At 36.8% G+C, this 23,301-nt stretch overlaps 2 protein-coding genes across 4 annotated transcripts in view; both read left to right on the top strand.

Moving 5' to 3' along the window:
- The window catches only part of LOC5571284 (ubiquitin carboxyl-terminal hydrolase 31), a 31,702-nt gene extending 29,178 nt beyond the window's left edge, over positions 1-2,524 (top strand). Inside the window, exon 6 of the mRNA XM_001653536.2 lies at positions 1,421-2,524. Within this exon, the coding sequence (XP_001653586.2) occupies positions 1,421-1,471 (51 nt within the window). The 3' untranslated portion in view covers positions 1,472-2,524. The remainder of the gene's footprint in view (positions 1-1,420) is intronic.
- Positions 2,525-10,770: 8,246 nt separating this feature from the next.
- LOC5571286 (tafazzin homolog) overlaps positions 10,771-23,301 on the top strand; it is a 44,319-nt gene continuing 31,788 nt past the window's right edge. Inside the window, exons 1-3 of one of the 3 annotated variants that reach the window (XM_021840177.1) lie at positions 10,771-11,381; positions 22,229-22,599; positions 22,750-22,906. In XM_021840177.1, the coding sequence (XP_021695869.1) occupies positions 22,588-22,599; positions 22,750-22,906 (169 nt within the window). In that variant the 5' untranslated portion in view covers positions 10,771-11,381; positions 22,229-22,587. Of the gene's footprint in view, positions 11,382-22,228; positions 22,600-22,624; positions 22,907-23,301 lie in introns of those variants that run through there. The other 2 variants (XM_021840176.1, XM_001653537.2) reach the window with 2 other exon arrangements.

Genomic DNA, 23,301 nt, shown 5'->3' with positions numbered 1-23,301 from the left:
AGTACATGTACTCTAAAAAGATTACGTCTGGTAACCCTGCCACGATTATTTGTGGAAAGAATAAAACAGCTACTTTTAAAGTATTATTTGAAAAACTATTTTTGATTTAAAAACATTAGAATGAGTGTTGAATATAAATTATTACAAATTTTAACAAAACAAAACGGTTTAAGTAGGCTTAAATCGAGTTCATTCTTAGGGTGCCCCGTCTACCCCTAAAATCTAATAATTTTTGTTCCTTCTTATTTGAACAGTTTTTGCCATTCAAAACATCGAAAAAAGTCGTAGGCAGGAAGGAGTTAAAAAATACCCGAGCGTAAATTAAAAAATACCATAGCAACCAGTAAAAGCATCTTTTGAAAAATTACTGCTTGAATTCTTCAAAACATCCTCAACCGAAATCTTAGCGAAATTGATGGGAGAATTGCTGGCATTTTTTTTTTTTTTGAGAAATTGAAGGGATTTTTTTGTAGGGATTCCTAAAGAAATGCCTTGGTGGAATATCTGGAGTAATTTCAGGATTTGCCCTTGGAAAATTTATTTATTCTTTTATTTTATTTTATCTTTATTAAGGAGACTTTCAGCCAGTGGATGGTTCGTCTCTGTCCCTTGGAAAAAATTCAGCGTTTAATTATCGAAGATATCTCAAACATGGTAGCGGGTCAAATGGCATAAAACCATTTGACATAAAATCATTTGGCATATCGCCGTTTTGCATAAAGTCATTTGGCATAATGGCCATTTGGAATAACTAGAATTATATCCCTTCTTTCAAAATATGTCTGTTCTTGATGAAATTCGTTTATGCCAAATGTCCATTATGCTAAATGACCGTTATGCCAAATGACCTTTATACCAAATGCCAAATGGCTTTATGTCAAATGACCCACACCCCTCAAACATAATACCTGGAAAAATTTCTTGAAACAAAATTCTTGGAAGTGTTTTTTAGGAAGTCTGTAAAAGAATCACTAAATGAACTCCTAAGAAATCTTTGGAGTAATTTCTAGAAACTTTGGGAAAATACCTGAATAAATTTCATACAAAGTTTCTGAAAAAAAAAACACATTAGCAGTAATACTTGCCGTAATAAAAAAAAACTCCAAGAAATATTCTCAGAAAATGTCTAGTCGGATTTTGTCTAAAAAAAATCCGAAAAACTCTTAAGTTCTGGTTCTTGTTTGTATTGTTGTTTTCTTGATTCATGTTTGACCTCGTTTTGGTTTCTTTTCGGTCTCTGTAGAATCTTTTTGGCTTCCGTTTCGGTATATTTCTTATGTCTTTGAGACACTCAATCGCTACCAGCCCTGCAACGACTAATCTAGATTAGACCAAACAAGACAATGAAAATCAGAATCGGTTTAATTGCAGTAGCGGAGGTAAATTCCTAGATTATTTTTTTTCCCTTCTCCCATTGCAGATATCGCCAGTCACGCCGCATAAGCTGATAACGGTCTCGCCGAAGAACTAACCGAGGTTTGCCGTGTGAACGAGTCGCAACAAGTCGAAAACAGATTTCAAAAATCTACCACCAACCTCCCAACCACCAAATAACGAACATTGCAGTGCAGTCCTAAGTAGCTGAAACCGTACGAGACAGAGCATCAGTATTCGCAGCGTGAAAGTACCTTCACCGACACGTGCAATGCGAGTCACGCAGCTCTATTTATATATGATCATGTTGAAAGTTTTAAATCGTTTTTATGTTATAATTTTTGTTTGCCTGTGAGTAATATGTAGTAGGTAAAAAAGTCACTCATTTATTATTATTTATTAAAAAGGAGGGAACGAGGGTTCGTAAAAAGTAACGCTATAGACCGTTTATTGTATATTAGGTGGTGCGCGGACGTTCCGATTGCGGGCGTATCCGTGTTCGGGTGAGTATTTATTTGAGCTAGGAACTAGTAGACTAAGATAGCAGAAACGAAAAGAAAAAAAAACTTTACTGTATAGAGTCCCATTCCTCTTTAACCAGACACAAGATTTACTACCTAAATATACAATCCTATTTCGCGTTAGACACATTCTTCAAGACTTTCCAAATTAAGAAGAGAGAAAAACTTTAGACTAAATCAAACTGTTCGGTACCCACTTGCAAGTTCAGATCACAAGACCGAAGTTAGAGAGCAATTATCTAGAGAATGTAAATTTACACTACGTGAACCTTTTTTTCGAGAAAAAATTTAACGCGTTTGCATTACCTTTGGGGTCCGAGCAGAGATAAGCAGCAGGTTGCAGCAAAGCCATAGACCAGCCCGTCCCCGCCCCAAAAATCTATAGGCTAGCATATTGGCATTGACGACTGAGTTTAGTAGCGAGTGATACAAACGGGGTCTGTAATCAACCAAATTAACGAGAGATTTTTGCGTAGATATTCGCCGTGCGGAGTGAAGCGGAATGGATAGCGTTTGCAGTCAGGCAGGAACCGAATAAAAACAACATTAAGCATACAGAAACAAGTACAATTTAATGTTAGTTATTTGATTGTAAAAAGAGGAGTAAAATTATAAATTATTAGAATAGATTAATGTAGCTAATGTCATTTGATTTCCGAAATGTCCATGTTCTTGTGAAAGGCGAGTTACGGAAGGTATTATGGAGAATCCAACTTTCGATCGAATCATATTTGTTCGAATTCACGGCCCACTTGATTTTGTTGGCGTAAACGTGGATGCAAAACGGTTTTCAATCGAAAGAGCATTCGAACGTAAACAAGAATACGGGTGAATATCTGTCTTTACATTGGCAGATTGATTACCAAGCCCGTCTTCTGTATACCACGGAGCTGTTTTTTCCATTATTATATGTTGAACTCATTGCTGGAGGACAGTCAAAGCAGCCGTTAACGACGCTGCCGAAAGCATTGTCGGATACGTGGAACGGAGTTCAAGAAACGATTGGTTCGACGAGGAGTGTCAGGAGGTTTTGGAGGAGAAGAATGCAGTGATGCAGCATGGTACGCGACAGAACGTGAAACCATACAAACTGAAACGGAAACAGCAAACCCGCCTATTCCGGGACAAAAAGATGCCAAGTGATGGTGAAACGCGGAAGTTATATCAAAAGCTCAACGCATCCTGCAAAGGCTTCATGCCGCGAGTTGAAATATACAGGGATAAGGATAGGAGCATCTTGACGGACGGACGCGAAGCGATCGAAAGGTGGAAGCAGCACTACGATGAACACCTGAGTGGCGCAGAGAACACAGACACAGAAGGTCAGGACAGCGAAGATGATCTATCTCAAGAACAACAAGGTCGCTGGTAAGGATGGTATCGGAGCCGAATTATCAAGATGGGCCCGGAGAGGTTGACCGCTTGTCTGCATCGGCTGCTAGTGAAAATCTAGGAGACGGAACCGGAGGAATTGCAGTAAGGCGTTATATGCCCCATCTACGAAAAGGGCGACAAACAGGAGTGTGAAAACTATCGTGCAATATCCTAAATACCGCCTACAAAGTGCTATCCCAGATTATCTTCCGTCGTCTATCACCTATAGCAAACGAGTTCATGGGAAGTTATCAAGTAGGTTTCATCGACGGCTGCTCGACAATGGACCAGATCTTTTCCGTGCGGCAAATCCTCCAGAAATGTCGTGAGTACCAGGTCCCTACACACCATCAGTTCATCGATTCCAAAGCGGCATACGACAGTATTGACTAAAGATGTACCGAATAGCACTATTCGGCTTTCGGCCGAATACCGAATAATTGATATATTATACGGCCGAATAATGACTCAATATTCGGCCAAATAAAACCAATATGTTTGTTCAATTTCTCGCGTTTAGTATGATACAGGCGTATTTGCAGTGATCGATTTCTCTTCGTCGATTTTGTCTTTGAACTAGTACGTGAAAATCAAACGATTTTCGTAACATTTTACGATGCAGCATGACGAAAGACGATGAGTACTTTATGCAGAATTAAGAATAGCAGTCAAAACCAGTGGCCTGCACGGTAAATTAGCTAAAAAAAATCGATGAAGAGAAATCGATCATTGCAGTTTCATCCTTATGATACTGAGCGCGAGAGATAGTTTTGTTTTTAATAGGGAATGCTCCTACGGTGAAGAACAAAACGGAGTATGAATGGAAATGAATAATCGTTTTCTTCAGCTTTGAAACCGTTTAAAGAAATAAAAAAAAAAATCAAAATTTCTGAGGATCTGTATTTCTGAAATTATAGATGTACTTTTTTGATCATTATTTTTTAACAAACTAGGTTGTAGGGAATATCTATAAATGGGTTAATTATAAGTCATTTGAGTGTTTATTCTTGGCGTGTGCAGAAAAATGAAATAGTTTATTATTAGAGTCATTATATTTCGAGAAGTGTGTAGCTTGAAAAGCTCACTGCAATAGCATTAGATTCTGCTGAGTCAGTTTTGAAACGAATTTGCGTGAGAACGGATGTGTTTTCGGTGTTTTTTGTGCTGCTCAGACCGGAATTTACGACAGTAACGGTGCCTATCACGTTAGAGCATTAATTCATGGCTGAATTTTTCATTCAACTTCTAGGAATGCTTCAGCGAATAGACCGCAGACTACTGAGTCGTTTAATAGCTAAAGGAAGAACGTGATCAGTACGTGTCGCAAACAATTGGGTTTATTCTACGAGTGGCGTCACTTCACTCGAGTCGATAATTGTCACCTCGCTATACGACACCGACAATTGTCATCTCACGCCACTCGTAGAATTAACCCAAATATAGAAAGTATGGAGAGCCCTGACAATGGACGGGGTTTAAACGATTATAAATTTCCAAACCCTATCATACAGTCCCTGCAAGACGAGTGAAAGTTTGATTTGCAGAGAATGACTTGCGTATTGAGCAGCACCGTATTCTGCTTAATGCCGTAGAACGGAGATATTCTTACATTTTCAAACATTCGGCATGCATGGAATCCGTTAATTCGTTGTATCATCATTTGAATGATTGATGTGAATTTTCCTTGAACCACGAGCTCGCCCAGCTCTACGGCGAATCCAGTATCCAGAAGGTGGCCTTAAGCTGGAAGGACAGGGCATGTTGCCAAAATGGCGTACAACAGCCCTGTAAAGATGGTGTTCGCTACGAATCCGGTTGGAACAAGAAGGCGTGGGCACAGCGAGCTATGTGGGTGGATCAAGTTGCGCATCGATTTGGCGAGCGCGGAGCAGAACCGAGGATGGAGAGATGCGGCCACCAAGGGACCGTCTATAAATGACGTAGCATTTTTTCACTGATTTTTTACACCCCCTACCCCCTCGTAGCATTTCGTCACAAATGCTGGTACTCCCCATGGAAAATACGTAGCATATCAAGCAACCCCCCACCCCATATTTTTTTTTATTTGTTTTCCTTAGTGACCGGGTTGAAACAAAAAATTGGAATTGAGTAGTTCAATACAAAGTTTGATATTAATTACTGACTGACATGTAAGGATAATCTAATCTAACAGTTTGATATACAGTTGTGCTCTTTGGAAAAGTTTTAAATAAACATTTCCTTGGTTTTGGTTTCCAGTTTCATATAGGCTAAATTATATTACTTTTGTTGTTCTTACCATGAAGAACTTTACTATAAAAAATGTGAAAAAAAAAATGATTGGATTGATGAAGCTGTCGAGTTAGGGTTCAATATATTTTATAATATATTGAACAAAAATTCCGTTATACATATTGGAGGATTGTTTTTTTTTTAATTATTCGTTGTCAGGAAATAGATTTCAATAAAGATGATCAAGAAAATATAGTAATCTGAAAAGAATCATCGTTAATATTATCCAATTTCAAATCATTTTAGCAAACAGTGGCCAGATACATAAAAGATTACACTTGAAATATATGGAATGTTTAGTAAATTTCAGCGATTATCATACAAATACAATAATTTCTATTCAGTTGAATTTCATTATCGTTTCCATACTGAAATAATCTTACACAACCTATAATGAAACAGTTAAATAATAAAAATTCTTCAAATTACCGAGTTACTAAGAAAATGGAATGATAGGGCAATTTTGATAACACTCCAATCTATTATCCTCATCAATATTCAGGCTATTCCATCAAGAGCATTGATATATCAAAACAAATGATGAGTTGATTTGATGGAGATCTCCTGCAACATTGAAGGCATAATTCACGGAATAAATATCTTTGTAATATTTGCCAAGAAGAGCATATTTTATTTTCTTGAAGGAATAAAGCTCCAACAGAAAATATGGATAAAACTAAAACGGCTGACTTTATGTCATGTTAACAAATGGCAAAAAAATGTACTCCAAGTAGTAAGAGCATTGATTTTTAATCAATTTATTAAACTTTCATTTTGTTTATTTAGGGGGACACGGGGCAGTATGGACACCCTAAGGAATTTGCCTATTTTGACTGTAAAAACATGAATATTATACTGTTTTTTATGTGCAGTCTGCTTTTTAAAGTTCTTTAGCATTTGTTAAACATGGTTACATAATCAGGAAAAAAATATTTTGTTTTCAAAAGAAGGTTTAAAAAAAACTTATATTTGGTAGTCGCCATCAAGCTAGCGGGGCAAAGTGGACACCCCCATGGGGCAGTATGGACACCTCAATGTTTATAGGAAAATTATTATGTGATCGTTCTCAAAACCTCGAAAAATGAAGTACATATTCAGGAAACCATAGTGACAGGTCACTGTGCCACTGAAAACATGATTAACATCAATTTACGACATTTTTCGTAGAGATGCTTTCAATATTGCCTCCAGGTTAGTTTTAATCAAGAATTGACGATTTTCAACCGATTTGTGGTTCCACTTCATAATTATTGCATTGAATGCTAAATATTTTGGGATGATTTTGTGTTTGAAGTTATATTTCTTCCTCTTTGAAGTGTCAGCTCTACTTTGCACTCGGTGTCCATATTGCCCCAACAGTATAAGAAATTTCCATATAAGTTTTTCAATGTCTTAAAGTACCAGAAAAAAATCTACTATATTTTTGAATATAGCATAAATAATTGAAGATTGAATGTTATAATTTTCGAACCAAATAAAATCATGCTCAATTTTTCGATTTAAAATCAATGTTTTGAACATTTTTTCTGAAATTTTAGTGGTTAGTTTACTCTTCCGATAGGCAACTGATATATTGTTTGCATTGAAAGTGTAAAAGTATTCGCCTATGCAAAGATACAGGGGGTGTCCATTCTGCCCCGGGTGTCCACACTGCCCCCTATTAATTTATTAATTTAGACACGAATATAATATAATGTTCACATAATTATTTAAAGCTTCAAAACATCTGTATGATTGCATTTATCAAGAAAATCTAAAGTTTCATAGATATTTTTTCAATCTTGTCATATGAAGTTTTGAAGCTTAATCATAATTTTATAACCCAAATTTAAAAGTAAGAAAAAAGAAGTTTGATAAAAAATAATTGTATGCAATTTTTTTCAGTGCCTTTCGTTTTACGGACTTGATTCAAAATGCTACGTCCACTAGCTTGGACCCCTCCCTCCCTCTCGTCACACTTCGTCACAAATTCATAAATACCCCCCTCCCCCCTAAAAAGCTACGTCATTTATGGACGACCCCCAACCGAGTATTGTGGGGTGAAATTGTTTATTCAGTGTTATTTGTTTAGATGTGGACTAAATAAAAGAATTGTTCATCAATCAAGAAAAATAACACTTAATGGCTTAATGGCTTCGCGGACCCCCGGATAAGTCATCGCGTCCCCCTACACTGAAGAAACTGAAGTTATATTCTGCATAACACATTTCGTATGAAACAGTATTTTGCGAGCTGAAAAACATTTCATACGATCCGTATGATTCTCATAAATCGTTTATGAAGAGCATACGAATAAAATTCAAGATTCATACGAGGCTCTATAACATTTCATACGATGTGCTTTTGAAATCCAAAGCAAGCCTTGTTTGAAAAAGTTCATACGTTTTTCTTATGAACCGAGTCTGGTCTACTTTCAAATAGGATCATGGCTTTTGTACAGAAGCTTTTCGCATTTCAAAGTTTTTGTGAAGACTTTTGTCGTGTTTAGAGGTAATAAGTAATTAGCGATAGTTCTACGTAGAGTGCGGTATAAATACGGTGGCCAAAAAAAGAAATTTGCAAAGCTTTAGCTCGTGTAATGGGAGCGCAATGGAAATACGAGGTTATAAAAAATGGTAGAACCAAACGTGAGTTGAGCCATTAGATTTTATCATATGTTTCATATTATTAATCGACAATCTTCTTCAGAATCTGTTCAACATCTCGAAGAAGCTTTCGAGAGCGGTGCCAGACTGCCAGGGGATTTCAGTTCCGACAACGGCAATATTCGATTGGATGGCAATTTCAACAGGGATACAAACTATTGATTTATAAACAACGATCAAAATGTATGCTTTTAAGTGAAAACTGTTTTTATTTACATTTTTTGCAAAAATATAGCATAGTTTTCAAATGTTGCAGTGCTCATTTCAAATCAATTTAAAAAGTAGCAAACAACATTTTCCAATAAATGGCCGTGCTTAGAATGAAAAGGACGCTATAAGGAATATCACTTATTCATCCTTTTCATAAGTCAACGAAAACTACGAGAATCATCTTGTTACAACTGAAATACTGCAAAAGACATAATAATATAAAATAAATTGCATAAATTTTCTTACAAAGGTCATACTCAAATATAAAGAGATTCATACGAGTACAATTTGATGTTCATAACAAATATTCATAGATTTCATACGACACATTTATGGAATCTATACTACTGTACTGCAAAACGCATACTATACCACAAGCTAATTCGTTCATAGCACCATCGTATGAAATTTATAATATTTTCTTCTGGTGAAATTTCATACCCGTTTCGTATGGAAATCAATATATTTTTTCTTCAGTGTAGGGGTCCGCGGACCACCGGTTGGGAAGCCCTGTCCATGATAGACCTTGAGAGGGCTAAATTGTTAATAATCAATTTGATTGTAGATACTTTTCTAGTGTAGCGAATTTTAGTTTTGAATTTAAGTTTTCTTTGTGTTAATTTTCTAGTTCTCTTTTCATCTTCTTCTGATTAATTAAAATTCTCATTAAATTTACTGTTTTTAACCCCTTTACTAACAGCCTAATTTTCTTGTACTGCAAACAAAAAACATACCGTAATAACTTTTTTGTTTCATGATTGTTTTGCATATTTTTTTAAAGTTCTCGACAAACTCTTCTATGTGTAGAATCTGTGTCGATATTGATCACTGGTCATCTGGATCCGCAGATATTCCGAAATCCGTTGGGGGAACAATGGGTAGCCATAACCCACGTACATATCTCAGACTACAGAATTTTCATCGTATTCGGATATTCAGTCCTCGGAACAATACACGAATTAAAGTATATTGTGAAAAAATAAGCAATTTGGTGCAGCCGTCTTTGAGATATGAGCATTTATGTTTCTAGTAACACGCTGTTCAAACCATAAAAACTTCAAAAAACATCATATCGTAATTTTCAGATATCTGTATGATATTTTCAGAGTAGCTCCTTATTACCTGGTATTGTATAGTCCACATTTATTTATTTTTTTTTTATAGATTGTCGTAAGACAAAATAGCCGCCAAAGACATTTTATATGAAAAATGTCTTCCCCCCAAGGAATATCGGAATATTTTGAAAAGCAGTTCACCAATGATTAATATCGACAGTTGACACGGATTTTTAAACTAAAATAGTTTTTTGTGAACTTGTAAAAAATGGTGCAGTAATATCGAGAAACTAAAAAACACCTGTGTTTTGAATATTTGTTTTGCTGTAAAAAATGAAGCAGCTCGGATCTACTACACGGCAACGCGGATCTACTCAAAAACGCAAAAACCGTAGTTGAGCCCAATAACCCAAATTTGGCTAAATTTCCAAGGCCTCCATTGGGTACTTTGCCTTTTAAGCCATAAAAAAAATACCTAAATTTGGTTGGATTCAACGCAAAATTAAGTTCATTCAACCCAAGCTACCCTGGGCCAAACTACCCCCATTGAGTAGGTGCAGCTCTCTCTGTTTTTGACAACATTGGTGGGGAAGAGAGAGAATACCGAGAGATTTAGGGTTGAGAGAATAATTGATATACTTAATTTTGGGTAAAGTCAACTAAAAAATTAGGTAAACTGATTTTTCCGTGTACTTTTGCCTTTGAACAACCATCTCTCGCATAACTTCTGATCTCGCCCTAAAAGCCATTGGTAATTATGTGTGTAGCTCGTTGTTTCTGAGCATTTGAATGGATTTTGATGTAATTTAACAACGCTATGAGGAAGAAAGGATCAATATCTACCTGCCCGTGATGTTGGTTTGGATGCTTATTCTTTCATTTGCTCAGAATCAACGAGCTACGCACGTGGTTACCAATGGCTTTTAGGGCGTTATCTCAGAGTATGCGAGATCTAAAACCGTATGGGAAATGACTGCAATACAATAAATTAAGGTACTACAGACAGAACTTCAGGTTATTTAACACTTGTCATTGAATTTCCAGCCAATTTGGACTACCAGAAGCTGAGATACATAGCACGTAATATAAGAAATCAGAAGACATATGGCTGAATTATTCGGAATGTTTTTATCATCCAAAGTCCGTTTTGTAGCCCCATTTGAAATTTCTCACTTCGCAATTTTTTCTCACCACATTAACAGTGATACACTCGTCTCACCTCACATGAATGAATCATTCATAACGCGCTCACAATCGCCTCTCTTCCAAAAAAATATGAGAGAGACCTTTAACCAAAACGCCAAAAATTCCCCTCCTTCGCAAACCTGTCAAAAATCGTTTCGCACTGCCTGGTTGTCTGTCGTCCAATAGTCGTCGTTTTCGCGTGGTCGCGTGTTTACAATTTGGCTGGCGTTGGTTTCGTAACAACTCTGGAGGCGAGGTTCTACATCTGAGAAAGACAGAAAAAAGCTAGCAGAGCTCGGTGATTGTCTGTCTGGAACTAACGGTACCGTTTGTAAAAGTTCTTTATGCTCGCCGAGGCTGCCAATTTAAAGGGTTCATTGTTTGTGATGTTTTTAAAGGCCAGTGTGCGTTGCAACAGTGATAAATTCTGATCGAATTTTGTGGCGTCGCGTGAAATACCTTCGCAGACAAAAGAAGTTCTGCATTGGGGTAGTCTCAGAAGAAAACAGCAAAAGTTCAATCCCCATGCAGTAAGAGTATTGATTGGTTGATTTTCACTGTGATAGTGTTACATGTGCCGCATTTTGTTGCATCTTGCTATCAAGTGGTGCAATAGTAGTTATCAGAATACTATTTTCTGGGAATAGTGGTGTGCAAAATTCCAACTTACTGCGGTTACATGTGATACGGCTGTAATACTTCTACGTTGCCTTGCGCGGATCACACTTACATCAGCAGCTTAGTAGGTAAGTCACGGTGTCTCTGGTTGCAGAATCTATGCAAATAAAACATAACTTTGATAATCTTTTTCATTTCATTCATGGGTGTAGTCAGAATTGCCAAGGGCAAACAAACTTAACTATAGTTCTTTCACGAGTGTCACACAAAAACGATCTTTATACATAATTCCTGCACCCTTTTTGCAGGAAGGGTTCGAATTACTCTGAAGGATATTTATCCTGCCTATTCCTTAGTGTAAAATTGCAGTACATGCGTCATCTACATAAGAGGTTCAGTAACGGGTCTCTTTAATGGCTTCAAAAACAACAGATATGAAAAATACTGAAGAAACTATTGGTCGTCAAACCCGGATCATTTTGCATTACTTGTTGTACTTAACCGTTGTTAGATAATATAAAGATTTCATACCATTCATCCAAGAAATGTCTACAAACTTAGATGTTTTCACGACCTTGACTGAGTAAATCTTTTATTTATTTAATCTTTTATTTATTTTTTTTATTATCAATTTTAATCGAGTTTCAGCTAACATACGGGAGCGGGCTATTTGGCATAAAACCATTTGGCATAACACGGTTTACTAATTCTTGGCTTTCATTTTCTGAGTTATCATGAAATTTGTTTGCCGACTACTCGGCTGTGCAAGTCTCGGTTGAAATAAGCCGAGATTCGGCATTCTAAATTAAGTGTGTGGATTACATCATTATTTCATACATGCAAAACTCTCGTATTTCTACAGGTATACATCAATATGTTTTTCACTGTATTCAAAGATGTTTTTCCGTGATGTTTTTATTCAAAGCATGAGTTTTATATTAAGTTTTTTTTTGTGAACAAAATTCCATGAAGTTATAAAAAAGTAATAACAATAATCATAGATCCTACTGAGTATTTTTCAAGAAATGCACTGATCAGTAGCGCAACCAGAATTTGGTTCTGGGGGGGGTTTTGTAAACTTGAGTTTGAAAATGTATTTTTAATAGAATAAAATCGACTTGAAGATTTAAGTAAACTTCACTATTTTAACACGCATAGTATAATATTGTTAAACAAGTTTATAATGCATTGACGTGATACCGTTTGTTCGTCCATATGTGTACTTTAAATGTCTTTTCAAATTTTGCAACGATGAGAAACATCTTTAGCGCAAAATTTTGCAATAGAATCATTGCAATTATTGTTACAGCCGGAATTATTGGAAGCAAACCAGCATAGGAAAACTTAACTTCCAGTGGGAACATAATTATCTAATGTTAAAGAACCGACAATCCAAAATATCGAGTCTAAAAGTCAAAAACGAGCTTTTCTTTCACTGTGAAGATTTAGATAACCAAATATGTGTGAACATCTTTTTACTTTTTTTTCAAGTAGGAACATCAAATTGTGGTTTTAGATGATTTTGCATACTTCGATATCAAACTATTTTTTCTGTAGGCATGGCTCATACGGGAGTTCATATGCTCTAAAAATAGTTGTAAAATTTGGTTAAATACTGAGCTAACTGAAATATTTTTGATGCTTCGGATTCTGCATCTCATGTTAATTTTCCGTTGAACACTTCACAAGCACCCCGCTGATGCTGACTACGAATATAGATCGATGTTGTACAAAATACAAAAGCGCCACTACTGAAGTATCTAAAAGTCCCCAATATATCTAAATATTTGACAAACTTCCCACACAAAGTTTCCTATTACCTATTCCGAAAAGGCAAGAAAATTTTGTTGCTTATGAGCTTTTTTTTAATAAACTCTTCAGAGATCTAAGACATATAACTTCGGAGATATAACTGTAAAAATCACTGAAATTTTAGTGCTAATTTGAACCGAACTAAATTACTGCTGCGAAGTTGCATAAGATGTGTAGTGATGAGTTTAAAAAATATACTTGATTTTCCTAATTTTTTCGGCTCTGGGGGGGGTTTTTGACCCCCAAATCCCCCCCCTGGTTGCGCCACTGGCACTGATGACGGATACTAAAACTTTCTCGCAAGATTCTTCTTTATATAATTGTCTGTATTTCTTTTGAGAATAACACTCGAAATTCCTATCGTCGTTACTAGTCGAATAATACGTAGTCGTAATTTATCCTGTTTCATAAATTTCATTACAGTTCCTCCATCGATCTTTTGATGTAGAATTTTTCTGGAGATTAATAAAAATCATTTCTCTACAAGTTGTTCTGAAAATGTCTCTGAAAATTCTTACGGGCATACGGGCAAAATGAGTTCCAGATAACCGAAATTCCTGCAAAGATTCATATCGAAAATTCTCTTATGGTTTCTTTAGAAATTCTGGAAACTTTAGAAAACGACAACAGCAATTTACTTAGGAGCTGTTCTGAAGGTTTCTTAAAGCATAGTTAAAAAAGTTCTTTCATGAACACATCCATCAATTTCTATTTGTTTATTTAGGCATCTTTACATCTTTAAGAATTACTTCAACACTTTTGCAAAAACTCCAACAAGGATTTGTTATAAAAAATCCTTGCAGTAGTTTTAGGATGCAAGTAATATTTTCAGATATTTTCCTCGGTTTCCATAGATAAATGTCAGTGAAACCGGAAGCAAGCATTGGGTAAAACTCTGAAAAAAATCTCTGAATTAATTCCAATAGTATCCTTGGAAGAATTCCTGTTTTAATATTTAGATAAATCGTGCTATCGATTTCAGGGAAAATATATGCGATATGCCATAGACATAGTCATGACGGAAATCAAAATACAATACTTGAAGGAATCCCTGAAGAGGTAAACACAGTTCTGATTCAAATTACGGACACTCTTTTTTATATGGGAAACATTTTACACGAAATGCTTCAATATTTTCCGTTTAGAGGTTCTAATTTTAGAGGCCTGTTTCAATAAGCATTTTCCATAAATATCTAATAAATTGTATATGCCCAACTGCCTCAGACGTTTACTTCCCATACTTGGCCATACTTGGCCATATACTTCCATACTTGGCCAGATAGGCGCCAGAACCATACTTGGTCAGATAGGCGCAGCTCACAGTGGTAGTCCGGAAGAGTTTGCAGAATTTCACCGAAGTATGTGAAGATTGATCCCAGTATCGCCCGTGACAAGGGGTTTCATATCTAGGCCGAGGGCATCGAACTTCTTCAAAACGCTCCTAAAATTGATCTTCGTTTGTAGATTGTAAGACTGCCAGACGTTCGTAGTATTCCGATGTAAACCCTCCATGTAGTACGACAAATCTAGTCCAATGTCAATTAGTTTGAAACAAGAATTTCTGATAACAATATTCAGTGTCTTCAGAGGTTGTCTGATTCTGATTTTCACTCCGATTTTGGCCGCCCACGGTAGCTACTGCCCTTCACCAAATACTCCTCACGTTTTTGCACCAATGCCAGGCGATCCTCGAAGTGTCGCTGGGCGATTTCCGCCTGGATTTCCTCTAGCGCCGAAGCCAACCAATCCGGGTCAGTTTCTCCATGATCGAAATTATTTTGAAGGCCGTCGGACTAAGCATCTCACTGTCCACCGACTTCTGCTGGTCTTCAATAATCCATTGCATCGAGGATCCGTTATCCTATTTGAGGCTGAAAAAGCATGGTTATTGACACTTTTCCAACACCTGTAAGGATATTTAACAAAAACTCAATTGTTAGAGTTTTTGCCTTTTCAAAGAGCTTTAATCCTTTTTATGTGTAATCAGTTGATGTGAGGTTGAGTCCACCTCTATAATACCTTCCTCTTATAATGAGCAATATCTTTGTCCGCCGGAACCAACGGATAGAATCCGTTGCTACGGCAGCCCCCTCATAAGGCGAGCTTGTTTTTTTTCGCCGTATCCAACAGATCTAAATCTGTTGTTACGGCAGCTCCCTGTTACGGCGAGTTTTTTCGTTTTTATTTCGCCGGACCCAACGGATAGAATCCGTCGCTACGGCAGCCCCCTTTTAAGGCGAGCTTGGTTCTTTTTATCGCCGGACCCAACAGACTAAATCTGTCGCTTCGGCAGCTCCTGTAATGGAGCTTGATTCGTTTTTTCACCGCCGAACCCAACAGATCAGAATCCGTCGCTACGGCAGCCCACTTTTAAGGTGAGCTTGAACATTTCCGCCGTCGTCACGGCAACCCGTTTTACAACGAGTTTTTATTTTAGTTCCAACTTACACTGTTTCAAACTGCATAATTTCGATGGGTACTTCTTTTTTTTATTAGATATGTTGGAATCTCAGTATTCACTTCGAAGAATATTCTTCTTACTGCAACACGCAGGATCTCTCGTCGCCAATGTGGAGTTTTCATGTCTTCACTGCTTGACAGTTTTATAATTATGATCCTCCAGATTAGCATGGCCTACTTGACAGTATGCCCAATCACCACAACGACCTTTCAATAAAACTATTTCGTTCTTCACTTAAACCACTTTAGTAGCATTTCAAGTCTTATCATAGTTTTATAGTAGTCTGGAATACTAGACTGCAAAACTACGGCAAGGGTTGATTGCTGGTAGGGTACACAGTGACCATTTGAGCAACATTGCTTAGGAACGTCTGTGTGATGAATGTAATAGAGGCTTATAAAAGTAAATGTTGGGCAGGAGCTTAGGGCAGATTAAAAGTCCCAGTACTACCCCTATCGCTACTGACAAAAAAACAAGGTGCAATTAAATATACTTATGTTTCAAAAGTTACTCATATATTTTTCTCAATATTGTTTCACAGTTTTGTAGTTATATATATTTTGCCTATAAAATTCGAACAAAAATGTTTTGAATCGTTTTCAATATCTAGACTCCACAATGCTTTATTTTAATAGACATCCCTTATCACACAATGCAGCTTACACACACAGCTCCTCTGAACAAATCAAGCATTTGAGATAACTGATATATCAACTTTCGACGTATTTGTGATTTGTCAAACTTGATGGAAAAGTTCAGTCCCTTAAAACACCGCGAGTCCTCCTTACGGTACGAAATATGAGGCAAAAGTGAGCAAGCGTCCAGAAAAAGAATCATTAAAAGCTCATACATTTCTGTCTATTTTAAATTATTCATTTTGGGGAATCAAAATTGTCACCCACCATTAGAAAGTTAAGTGGTTTGTAAGCTCGATAACGCTGAGGAATCATACATACCGTAATCAGGGGTAACATTGATCATTTTTTGAGTATTTCTTAAATTTTTTATTTCACAATACAAATGTTACAAGTTTTATATTTTTAAAACAAGTACTGGCACCCACCGCTCCTAACTATATACTTTACTTTGTTTTTCGAAAGATTTAAACATGTTTAAATAAATGTTTTAAGTGATTTTTTGATTCAGCTGATATGGGGTAACATTGATCACCCAGGTAAACAACGTTTGGTAATTTTGAGAATGTCGTTACTTACTAAAATCATGGCCTCTGAAGCCGAATATGAAGACCGAACTCTTACAAGCAATTTACTTTTTGATTTATTTCAAAATTAAAAACACCTTGAACCGTGGAATACGCCTAAAAGCAGACAATTTCCTAAGGAAATTCTACATTCTTAATAGTGATTAGTTAATGTTGCCTAATTGAATGAACCTATAAAAGATTTAACAACGGAATTGTTTTCGGCGATGCCATGTTTAGTAATAACCGCATTTTTCTTGATCACATCGTCTGTAGAACTCATGTGAGACATGAATTTTCGGTAGTTCACGCATGAACTAAACGCAATTTTAACAAAAACCTTATTTTTCATTAGTTCATGAATATAATAAAGAGATCTACCATTCATGATTAGTAAATGTTTCATCAATAAATCTTTATTTGAACTTTTAACGAGATTAGTCATTCCGATCAATGTTACCCCGCTGATCAATGTTACCCCGGATTACGGTAATTATTTAATTTGTATGCTTTTTCATATCTCTTTAGGAATTTTTGAGGAACTTTTATGAAATCATAGAGTATATGAGAAAAATTCCTCATTAAATTATTTGAAACTTCTACAGTGAAATTTCAGAGAATAGCCTGGAGAAATTCCTGTATCTTGTAATTGTTGTACGATTCTTAACATACTTAAAACGCTCAGTTCAATCCAATTCTGTCAAAACCCATAAACAGTCAATTTATCTGCAAAGTGCCTCGAGGAAGCCCTGAAAAAAAATCCGTAAAAAATCCATTTTAAATTCACTTAAGGCAAATTACTGCAAAAATTCTTTGAACTAATTTTCGATAGAAATCATAAAGGAATGCTCGGGAAAATCTCTGAACGAAATCTCTACGAAGAGCAAGTAGAAATGTTGTTAGTAGAATTTTTGAAAAACTCGTGTCGTGATATGATTCCTATAGAAATCCTTCGATAATTTTAGCAATTGTGTAAGGATTCTAGACGGAAAATTAGATTATTCTCTTTAGCAATCTTTAAAAGAGTTCTTGGAAGAGTATCGAACATAGATTTAATGGAGTCATGTATAATTCCTCAAGGATTTAATGAGAAAATGCATGAATAAATTTCTTTAAGAATGTGGAGAAAAATCTTGAATGAATCACTATAAACTTCCCAGTATGTTCTTTTCTAAAATTCCTTAGACAATCAATAGACCAGGTCCGTGAAAATTTTTTATTGGCTTTTATGATTTCTGTCAATTTACTGAACAAACTTTCCTAAGGAACCGATATGTTTTGAAGCCTTTAACTATTAGATAATAATGAAAAACTTGCGGCACGTTAGTTCACCCCTCGGTCCCCTACAATTTGTTTCACCTCGAAAAAATGCAGACCCCTTTTTCCCCTATGGTTTTGCCACCACGTTGTGGTGAATTTATGATCAGCTGGCATGACCAGATGATTTTTATTTATGTTTTCATTCATCATAATGGGCTCCGCTGCGGTTTTGCTACCTCCTTCCTTCACGGTTCCTGAAATCTCCGTTAACACCGTGGAAACCACCTTCATCGCTTCGGCCGGTTATGACCGCACACGGCGAACACTACACGGTTCTGCAACGCAAGGATTTTAGTCAACCAACAGATACCTGATCTCTCTGTTTTGTGCTGACGAGGTTTGAATAAGCCGGAAGATTCCCGACATGAGGCAGCAACAGCTGCTCAAAATTTCCTTGCGCGGCTGTTGCTGCCTCAAGGCGGGAATCTTCCGGATCAATAGCCAACAGATAGATTAAGGCATTTGTCGGCATGACTAGTAAAAAATAGTCTCTAATAGAACTTGCGATGCTGTAACTGTTGGGTGGATGCGAGATTTGTTGTAAGGGGGTGGTTTTGAATTTTGAATCTGTGGGGGAAAATATGTATATTTTCCTATAGGAAGACCTGAATCGGGTTGGGGTTGATTCAGAACGGGTTGCGCCAGTTCCAACCTGGTTCAAAAACGTTTGTTTGAGTAATTTGAAGTTAGTTTCGTTGGCGCTCCTGTTTGGGGCGCACTGACCGGGATCACGGTCAGTTTGCGCGCGCACCTGATTTGACGTTTCCAAATGTAAACAAGCATCCCGAAGCAGGGGTGGAATCGAAAATCTGTTGAAAACTCACCACGCTGATACCCATAGGGTTGAACCAACTGTGCCGCATCTCGAATTATTTTTAAAAATGTGGTGAGTATCTATGTTTTCAAAAATTCATAAGAAAATTAGGAGTCCATATAAACAAAATCGGAAAGCGTTGATATTCATTAAAAATGATTGTCTTTCGAAGAAAAATACAAAAACTGGGGGTTAGATCTAACGGAAATGGTCTATTAAGCAATTACTTGTATCGGTTTGTCTCAAATTCCTAACATGACTCATACTCCTCATATTCGACAGTGATTTTTCATAGGATGATCAATTCTTGTACAATCCTAGACTTCCCTATTGAAAGCACTGAAAAAAATAATTTTTATCTTTCTGTATATGAGAATTTGAGACAAAGCGGTATTTTTCGGAAAAAGTTTCATCTGGATTTCATAGATCAATGCCTGGAGTAGTCTTCGGAATTGTTGAAAACTCACTGGAGAAATTTGAGGCAGTCCCAGGAAAGGTTTGATGAATAATCCTTGGAGTGGATCGCGGGAGAAACTCCTTGAAGAAACTCATAATAAATATCTATAGCAGGCCTGCCCAACCTTTTTGAACCGCGGGCCAAATCACAGAAACAATTTTGTGTCGCGGGGCACATTTTTAAACGCACAAATATTCGCACAAAATCTGACAAAATACAGTAAATGAATTTCATAAAATCTGACAAAAAGCTGTGAATAAATTAAAATCGAAGATGCTAAGCATTCTGCAGAATATTGTGAGCGTTCCTTTCAAAATTAAATAATAATCCAGCTCAGAATATTTTGAAGAATCTAGAATTTTGGATCTTGTGGGAAAATGCCCAGGATTTTATAAAAATCATACTATCAGAATCCGACCTAGGGTTCATTCGCCAGGCATTGCAGGATTCGCTCTCATTTGAGTATGAAGCACAATCAAAGCAAGCAAAGAAAAACACCCCATTTGTTGCGGTCCACGATCGTCATTGTATCGCAAGGTGTAACAAGTCTGATAAATGGAAGCACCGAGCGAGAACCCCAAAGAGAGAGCGATGATAAAATCCATTTTTCTCGCTTGTTTACCGTTGGGGATAGGTGTTTTTCTTTACTGGCACGATAAACAATCCACGAACTTCCAATAGCAACATGCTGTGAGCATGTTTAGAGGGATTTTATCATGCACTACTATCCCACAATCTGATCAAAGTTGTAGCAGTATACGATAAACAGTCTCTCATAATGTGCAGCATGTTATGATAGTTACAGAGAGCGATACGTGAGAGATTCTCTCAATTTTCTCAGGATTCAATCCCTGTCATTCGCAAATTTCATAACGCCGAAAATTACCAATTTGGACACCCAACCACCCACCCCCTTGTAACCTACTAAAAATTGTATTACAAATTTGCTTAAGTTTTTGACAAAAAGTGACAGCGTTATATTTAAATCTTGCCCAGAATTTTAGAAAGTTATGTAGAAAATCCTGGCTAGATGTCCTTGTAATCCTGGTGGAAATTCTGTGAGAATCTTGTCAATCAAAGTCGGATCCAGAATACTTATTAAAATCCTGTTCAAGGTTTAGTAAAAAGCCCGTTTTGTTTATAATACTTTCAAGGATTCTGCGTGAATTACGCCTAGGTATTGGTTAAATTTATTTACAGGATTCTGCGAGAAAACTCGCCTATGATTCAGTGAAATTATGTATGAAAATTTAGCCTTCTGCCCATGAGTTTTTTTAAGGCTACATATGTTTTATGTCAAAGAAAATCATGGTAAAAACATTCTCAGAATTTGAGATTTAAAATTTGAATCATGCATAATATTGAATATATAAGAAGATTAAAAAAAATCAAACAAACCAATTTAAATAATTACCTAGGTAAAATATCAGGTTGAAACTCAATTGAAAACTACATAGTCCTAGTATGTTGTAACTTTAGGTTGGTAGAATAGTCAACGGGCCAAATATGAGAAGAATATTCGAACCTTCCGCGGGTCGCACAAAATGAGCTCAGCCCTGATCTATAGCATAGTTTCCCATACTGTAAGTCGCGACCTCCTGTGGGGTCTTGTGCTGATATCTGGTGGGACGCAAAAAAAAAGTTTTGAATTTATCTTCTAAATTTTTGCATGTCTCCTAAAATTTTGATAATCGGTTTGAAATTATCCATTAAACTCATTTGTTTAATACACTATTTTTCCCATTCTCCTGACATTGCTGACAGTGATAATTAGGACCCTTGAATTTAACATTGGAAATATGCTTGGGTTGACCCAAGCTTCATGCATCTACATGAAAATTTTAAACCAGAAAAACTTTCAATAGGCAACCAGAAAAACTTTCAATACGAAAGTTGTCATTTTCGCATTCGTATATCGTGTGGCAGGTACGATTATATACTCTATGCCTAGGGAAGTCAAGGAAATTTCCATTACGAAAAGATCCTGGACCGACCGGGAATCGAACCAAGACACCTTCAGCATGGCTTTGCTTTGTAGCCGCGGATTCTAACCACTCGGCAAGGAAGGCCCCACTCGAATTATGATGGATATCAAATGGTATTCAATGTTTTTGCTTGTTATGTGGAGTTTTGACCAATTTTGAAAGTTTCATCGAGCTAAAAATTTCCGAGAATTGTTCAATGAATTTGATTAAAAAATATGCAATATATTATTATACAATTTTAAATTCTGCAAAATGATATTGATGATAAAGTATAAATTATACTGCGAATATTCTTACAAGTGTATGGCGCAACGAGAAGAGCTATTTGTTTTTAGTTGAGAAAGTTTCACATTTAACATATCAGGTATCGTTGACATCGAAAAAATTATATTTCATGAGCTACAAACACTATTCCATTTTATTTACAGTCAATTCTCCCCAACTCGATACTGATGGGACCATCGAGTTAGAGAGGTATCGAGTATAGATATCTTGGTATAATTGTTGATTCTGTTGGCAATATTCTTGGCAAAAACCTTTCGAGTTGCATAACAGATTTTTGTTAGATTCATTGTAAGATCTGGATTTATTATGGACTGTTAATAAAACTTTCGAATAATGTCTAATACAATATTTTCAGAAGGTTGATTGTTTAAAGAATTTTAAATACTCTTCAAAAAGTATATTATGCCGCAATTATTTATCATATTTATAAAAATTAGTGCTGGAGGAAATCTCTATTTTTTTTTTCTTTCGTCACTGCCCCTGTTATACTCATGAATGCATTTGATAATTTTGCCGTAATGGTAAAAATGTTACATTTACGATACTATTCACAAGATTCTTCAAGCCTTTTGAAGATGTATTAGATTATAAATTTTATACATCCAAAAATACTAATTTATGAAATTTTTCATCCAATCAGCGACCCCGCGAATCGTACATCACGCTAAACAAGGAGTACCTACATCGACGAAACCTCCAGGAAAAGACGACAGTCGGACGTAGATACGCGATACGCACACACTGCCCTGTCCCACATCAACAGCATTATCAACATCCTCAGTAAACGCCAAGCAGCCCTAATAGCACAACAATCTCGTGCGAGACTTCGGTGCAAGGAAACGCGCTACGACGATCATCCGCCTCAGCACAGCACGAACCGTAATCAGCGAGACGAAACCGTTGCTGCACCAGAGCTAGTGTAGCTACTAGCTAGTGTACGACGGATAGTTTTCCTAATTAAATTTGACGTCAATATAAACATATTCAAACGGCGGAAACATGAACTCGAAGGTAATTTCTACGAACGACCATCGGAATCGCTAGTCAGTTGACATTTCGCGCTCGCGTCGAGCTGACCGCCAATTTGCCAAAGAAAAATCGCGCCCCACTTTCTTCGCCACGGATCTAATGAGTGCGTTTCTGTTTAATCTAATTTTAAAGCCCCCGTCTTTGAATGGAGCGGCGGTGGGTGGCCAACCCCTGATCCCGTACAACATCGATTGGATCTTTCCCAAGCTGCGGAGACCGTCTCGGCTGTGGCACATTGCTAGCACCGGAGTCATCGGATTGGTGGGATTTTTCTCCAAGATTGTGATCGGTAAGTGGTCAAGGTCAGTTCTCTTAGTGTTTCAGTGGCTTATGTAAGGCAAGGGGAAGGGTATTTAGTGCACTGCACACGGACACGCGTATAAGCTCAACAGTTGTGGAAAGCAGGAATGGAACGCGCAAATGTTACAAAACCAGTTTTCAGCTATACCTACTCATAGGCAGGGTCCGATGGGCTCTACTTAGCTTACCGAAGTGAAGAACCGATGAAAGGAATGCTCGGAAATGTCGAGCAGCGGTGCAGAAAATTTTACTCTTCTACCTACAGTCATCCCACGGTTATGAATCAACTAAGGGTTACTGTCTAGAAGATGGTAAGGTGACACTTTATAAGACTGAATCACTACCATGACTCTGCAGTAGACTGGCCCTTAAACAAAAAAGTTG

The sequence above is a fragment of the Aedes aegypti genome, chromosome 2 (genome assembly GCF_002204515.2).
Source record: "Aedes aegypti strain LVP_AGWG chromosome 2, AaegL5.0 Primary Assembly, whole genome shotgun sequence".
Taxonomy (NCBI): Eukaryota; Metazoa; Arthropoda; class Insecta; order Diptera; family Culicidae; genus Aedes; species Aedes aegypti.
This window is presented reverse-complemented; position numbering and strand designations above follow the sequence as displayed.